At 35.4% G+C, this 6,242-nt stretch overlaps 1 protein-coding gene across 2 annotated transcripts; it reads left to right on the forward strand.

Annotated features, from left to right (window-relative positions):
- Positions 1-216: 216 nt before the first annotated feature.
- LOC104085781 (uncharacterized) lies at positions 217-2,873 on the forward strand. 2 transcript variants are annotated; one of them, XM_018767195.3, is made up of 3 exons: positions 217-534; positions 686-760; positions 2,721-2,873. In XM_018767195.3, exons 1-3 carry the CDS (start codon positions 370-372, stop codon positions 2,760-2,762), a joined length of 282 nt encoding a protein of 93 aa, XP_018622711.1. In that variant the 5' UTR covers positions 217-369; the 3' UTR covers positions 2,763-2,873. The 2 variants fall into 2 exon arrangements, with proteins under 2 accessions (XP_018622711.1, XP_009588200.1); XM_009589905.4 differs by lacking the exon at positions 2,721-2,873 and adding an exon at positions 841-1,277 and having other exon boundaries at positions 220-534.
- The last annotated feature ends 3,369 nt before the right edge of the window (positions 2,874-6,242 follow it).

The raw sequence follows: 6,242 nt of genomic DNA on the forward strand, positions 1-6,242 counted from the left end.
TAAATAGCAACCCTTTAGAGTGGCTACCTAGTGTCATTTCTACGTAAAAATCCAACCACATTGATAAGAGTCAGCCCGTTACTCTATGGGCTAACAGACACCTAAGATATTGGGCCATTAAATATCCATTTTGACAAACCCAATCGATCAGAGGCCCAGGGCAACATTCCCAGTGACAGTATCGGTTCACCTCTATTTTTGCAGTTAAATCCTTCAACTGTACAAAATAAAAAGAAAAGGTTAAAACCCTTCAGCTGTCGATAGATTTCTGCCTGAGCTACACCGGTTAACTTCAATTCCTAACAAGTGTGAATTATAGAGCAGGAAATCAGGCAAAAAATTGAATTTTGCAAGGAGAAAGGAAATCAAATGGCAACTGGTTGGAGGAAATCGGTGGGTAATGTTAGATCCTTTTTCGGAAACTTAACCGGAGGTTTAAGGGGTGGAAGCAATTTAGCATCTTGGGTTGTCGCCGGTACCTTAGCTTACTTTCTTTGGGTCAAGCCCTCTCAGGAACTCAAGAGACAACAAGAGGTAATATTTTTTTCAATTCCCCCCAAAAAATTCCATTTTATCTTTTTTTTTACTAGTATTTGCACGTCAATCAATCAATTAACCCTCAATTCCAATCAACTAGCAAATTTTAGTATTTTACAAGTATTTTGTTAAAATTTTGGGGTGACAGGAAAAGGTGGCTTTAGCTGCTGCTTCAGATTCTTATCGTTATGTTGAGAAGCGAAAACCAATTCCTGATCCACAGGTACTGTGCCTTTTGATTTCCATCAACCGGTGTCTGAGCTGTATTGTATATTAGTCTTATCGTTTCATGAAACTTGGCAGGAAACAGGATTGATATATGGTAACAAGAACAAACCTAAAAAATCTGAAGAATAGCTTTGGGAGAATTTAATGCCATTCTGTAAGTTAGCTTGCAAAATGCATAGGGAATTGTAATCCCCTGTGGAGTTAGTGAGTTACTGCTGCTCGTTGGTGTATAGGAGCTTATAGTACTTTTACTTCTGAAGTCATTTTTTATTGGGGGCAAATAATTATCTATACAAATATACCTATACAAGAAAATCATGTAAGCTTTAAGTTTATGTTGATGAATCAATGTAGCTTTCTTTTTCCTGGGTTTCAAGGTGAGGTTCTTGAATAACGTAATACTGGTTGGTCAACATGGCTTTTTATTCGCCTACCTATGAGCTACATGAACACTTTTGTTAAATGTTCGAAGTTTTATATGTATTGGTTACAAATAGCTTCTGTTCTTATGATATTTCTATATCAAGTTTCAAGAATCTTTCTACTATGAATTCCCAATTTCAATTTGCTAGAATCAACACTAAATCTAGAGGGAAGGCCAACTTTAGTTGAATTTTGGTGAAGTCAAACCCTTTCTCTTCAAGAGTTTTTGTTAACAGTCTAAATATTTGACGGATAATGTATCGAATATCTTGTTATGAAAGTTTAGTTAAATATTTAAGTGTTATTGGAGTAGGACGCGTGGCCAATTTTTTTTTTTTTGTTGTGACAATGTGGACGTGTGTCCATTATATTGAACTAGAGATAGAAGTACAGAAAAAACTTTTGCTTTTTCTTATCAGTCCATAAAAAACTTCTACTTTTACCTTACATATGCTAAAAAAGGTAGACTTTTTATGTGGATACATTATGGAGGATACACCTAATATATTTACCTCTGGTGACTTCTGAGGTATGTCAACCTTATCAATGTCCTTAGTTTATCTTGATTTTACTCTAGTATCTAGATGTTTAAGTTTTGATTTCATGTCTTGCTGCCGAATCATGGCAAACCACTGGTGAAAACTTCACTTGACGGTTGATTAGAACAGGTTTAGGAAACTATCCCAACATATTTACTTTAAAGATTTTGATACATCATAGATTCAGCCTTGCATAGCTACGTGATTAAACCTTTGTTATGATCTTGATCACTCTTGATTTTGACAAGAAGAAAATTAAAGAAAGTCAGTCTTGTGAATTTTGTGATAACTTATATAGTCTCTAGACTCTAGCTTTATTTTGATTTAAGATTCCCTTTTCCTTCTCTTATCTTTCTTTTAAGGCAATAATTTACAAGTACAATTAAAGCTTAACACAAGTAAGAAGCTATTGAATAACAATGATCTATTTAAAAATAATGTTTTAGTTATAGGACTTAGATTTTATTATCTGAGTTAGATCTTATTCCGTAACTTTTTTGGTCAAGACTTGAATTCGAACATACCCTATAACTGAGCGAACAATCAACATGATTCCTACACATGCTCGTGCGCACACCCTTCTTGCAATGAAAAAAGTGCTGGGACACCCAAACCTACTGTAGACGTCTTTCTTATTGGCCATGTGTTCCTTCTCCCCTTTTTCAATGAAATACTTAAAGTTATTTATTTTGGATATTGAGGCGACTAGACATTTTTTCATTGTTTATGTGATAAAAGATATTAGTCAAGTAGAAAATAAAGTATTACTCAAGTAGAAATATAGAAGTTACTTTTCTTTAAACTCTATGAAATAATTGTTTCTTTAGACTAGAAGCAAAATAAACACTCTGAAGAATCATGACTTTAAAAATGATTATGATGGCTACTACACTCTCTTTTAAATCATTTTTAATGAACTATGTAGATTAAATTTTCTCTGCAGATATTTATTTATTTGATTTTCTATTAGTCAATCTCTTCTTCTTTTGACAGAAAGAACTTCTTGGTGTAGTTCCACTGGCAAAGACATGCTGAGGATTTGATTAGCCTTTATGATGTATCATTTAACTGCTTCTAGTATCAATACGTGTTAATTGTATTTGGTCTCGATGCCTTTAGAAAAACTTGATATTGCTTTTGGTGACCTGTTTGTAGTAACAAATTTCACAAACTAACTCAAAGTGGAATTAACTACTCTTGAGAACTAGGTGTTTGACTTCAAGCTTGAGTTTCGGAAGAAAGCCAAGTGTCTTGGCCCAAGGCTTTGGTTTAGTGGTAAGTGCATAGAGCGTGATGTATGGGTTAGCCGCATGTGACAGCTTTGAACCCTCATGGCTTTGAACCCGCTGTAGACCAAAAGCCTGGAATTTAAGTGGAGAAGGGTAAAGGGACGGGTCTATTATCTACTGAAAAATAAAAAACTCAAGCCGATGGTCTTTCAGCAGGGTGGAACGAGGAAAATATAATACCAACCACTCAACTAGATCAAGCACAGCCTGTTTCTCCACCGAAAAAACCCCCTATGTGGCCATTCCTCTTGTCAGGACAAAGTATCTTTCGACTCACTTTCTTCATCCGTACGGTTCCGCGACTCCTCATTCTCCTTCATGTGATCTCAATGGCTCATCCATCATGATCTAACTTCTTTCTTTCTTCTTTTGCTCCCTGCCACTGATTTCCGGAATGGAATCTCCATAGGCTATGTTACTGCCATGAATATGTTGCGAATCTGATTCTCCAGATGAGATTGAAGGCAATGCTCTTTCAGATGTTCACTTTTTTCAGAGCGCTTGGATGGCCTTAAATCAAAAATAAAGGAAAGAAAGGGTAAAAAGAATGATGTGAAACCTATCTTCACTGAAGGTTACGAAAGGAGTTGCAGCAACACAGCTTCGTGCCCAGACTAATATGTATTGAACTTCTCTTCCGGAATTCACAAAAGTTGCGGAGGGTCGAACGTTTTGATGCTGGAAAATTACGTACCCTTTTTGATCCTTCACAATTTTAATGGAGTGCCTACTGGATGGTTCTGTAGGTACCTCATATCTAAGAAATCTCTCTGCCTACATTTGACTCCTTTCCTTTTCCGCCTTACACTTTACTTTATCAATGTGAATGACTTGAATGCTATACTTAACAAATTGAGCCCCTGGGGCTGTGCTCAGCCATATTCTTGATGTTAAATCCCATCAAGCTTGTTATTCAGAAGTTTCCGTTATTATCTTATAAGATTGGATTTGGTGCATCGGTGTTTCTTTCAACTGGAATAGCATAATCTTATCTGTTGATGAGTAGTACTATCTTCATCCAAATATAATTGCCTAATTCAGTATTGTGGTTAAAATTGACCAACTTGGTCTAGATTCAGCAGTAATTGATTAGTTTTCTTTTCCAAATTAAAACGTAGAAATAAGTTACATGAAAGATACTGTAACCATAAATGTTTGCATTTAAACTATATCAGAATAAGAAGATGAGAAAACCATGGTGGGAAAGAAATGTCTTAGATTCCCCAAGTAAAAGGAATGGAAACAGTAACAAGTTTCCTTTATATACTGAACAAGCTAGAGTTGCTGAAAAGGAGCTACACATTGTTTATGACTGCTGAGCCCATTAGATCTGCCATTGAGACTAAATCAAGTATGATGATTGACAAAATTGTAGAAACAAAATCAAACTGTCAAAGAGAAATCCAGAAATAGGAAGCTGCGCATGGAGAATAAAGGACTGTGTATGACTGCTACCAAATATTTCCTTGACATTATTAGTATGATTTTTTTTATATATATATATATATATATATATACTGATAAGCTAGTATTGTTCCGGGTTCTCCATAAGGAAGCTTTCCTGTGAAGTTCAGCTTTTGGTTAGTTGTATGCCATTCTTATCGTAGAGCAGAACTTTACCATCGTTGCTGGCATAGAGTTAAAAGCTTCATGAAGGTGAGAATTTTCTAGGTATCGCAAAAAGCTGATATTGAGTCTTGAAATTTATACTTAAAAGTGAGCAAGAGCCTTTACACTCTTTTTCAACTTTCCTAGTAATGAAAAACTGAAATGATTTTCGGAATTACATCTATCACCTTGCTTGCTTCACATATATAGCCAGGCTTATCAATGATACAAAGCAACAGATGTATAATTGATAGGCCATCCTTGCTGAACTCTTGTCTTGCACTTCGCTGCTATTGAACATTCATCTGTGGAAACTGCTCTGCAGTAGATCTCTGAGGCCAAAGATAGATGAACGTGCTTATATGTTGTAAATTTGTGGTGGTGAGGCATTGGATTTCTTATCTTTGAGCCAAATCATGCTCTCTGTGCGACAATGTTTCCCAAGTTATTGGTCATAGTTTCCTTCAGACCCTCTCTGAATTCTTTACATCTGCTGTTGGGTTTTCCTTGTTTTCTCTTAACCCAATTATCTTTCTTTAAGTATTGGGATATTGGGACCTTTTTGATGATATGTGGATTAGTATTTCGTATGATTCATTCTTTGCTAGATTTTGAATGGAATGTTCTTTCTGGTCCAGTTTTCCTATATCGACGAAATTACTTTCCTGGCTTCTATGTAAAAATCAATCTCCAGAATATCGTACTCTATTCCTCTCTCCCTCATTATGTTGGTTCTGCCACGTAATTATAACTTAATTGTCTCACATTTTACAGAAATTTCATTAAGGCTTTGTTTGTTAGTAATAAGTTCCAAAAGTATATAATGACTAGTGAAGAATTATATGCCCTGGCTAAGCCAGGATGGATTTTGTTCAGAGAAAACCGAGAGAATGATTAGACATCTGGAATTACGCGTGACATGTTTTAATCCTATGTATATGTATATTAAAAATTGGTAGTAACATCCATGTCGTATGCCCTGAGAGAAACATCAAGGGTACCAAGTCCAGAACGTGGAAAAAGGTGAAGACTCAAAACAGACAATTTCCTTGTTTACATTTGTAGCAATCGTCAATGTCTTGTTTGGAATTCAATCATGTTAGGTGAATGAATGAGTAGGTTAGCATATCTGACTTTTGACCTTTGGGCATCTAATAAATGCTTTGTGGTGCTGTCATCTCTCTAACAGGAGATCAATATGTGACATGTTCACGTGACGAGACGATGAGATGGATGATTATCGTTTAAGACTTAAGGGGAGTAAAAATATGAAGAAGTAAACTCCCCAAGAAATCAAGGGGTGTCATTATATTGTATATGTACATATTTTAAAAAATAATTACCAAGTTAAACAATGTAATTTTCCGACGAAGGGGTGTCGGTTTAAGACGGTTTTGTTATGTTTTTCTATAAACAGTCAAATGTATCGGTGGATGATAATGTGATGATTGAGTGATAAAATGATAATGGTAGATAAGTCCCTCAAAGCAAAATTTTCTTAGACGACTTATACTCCCTTGGATTAACACGAGCAATGTCTGTATGGAAGCATAGGATACAATATCAACTTGTTTTAGTTAAAGCCGCATATGAATAAGAGTGAGATTTATAAATTTTT

This window comes from Nicotiana tomentosiformis, chromosome 4 (assembly GCF_000390325.3).
Source record: "Nicotiana tomentosiformis chromosome 4, ASM39032v3, whole genome shotgun sequence".
Taxonomy (NCBI): Eukaryota; Viridiplantae; Streptophyta; class Magnoliopsida; order Solanales; family Solanaceae; genus Nicotiana; species Nicotiana tomentosiformis.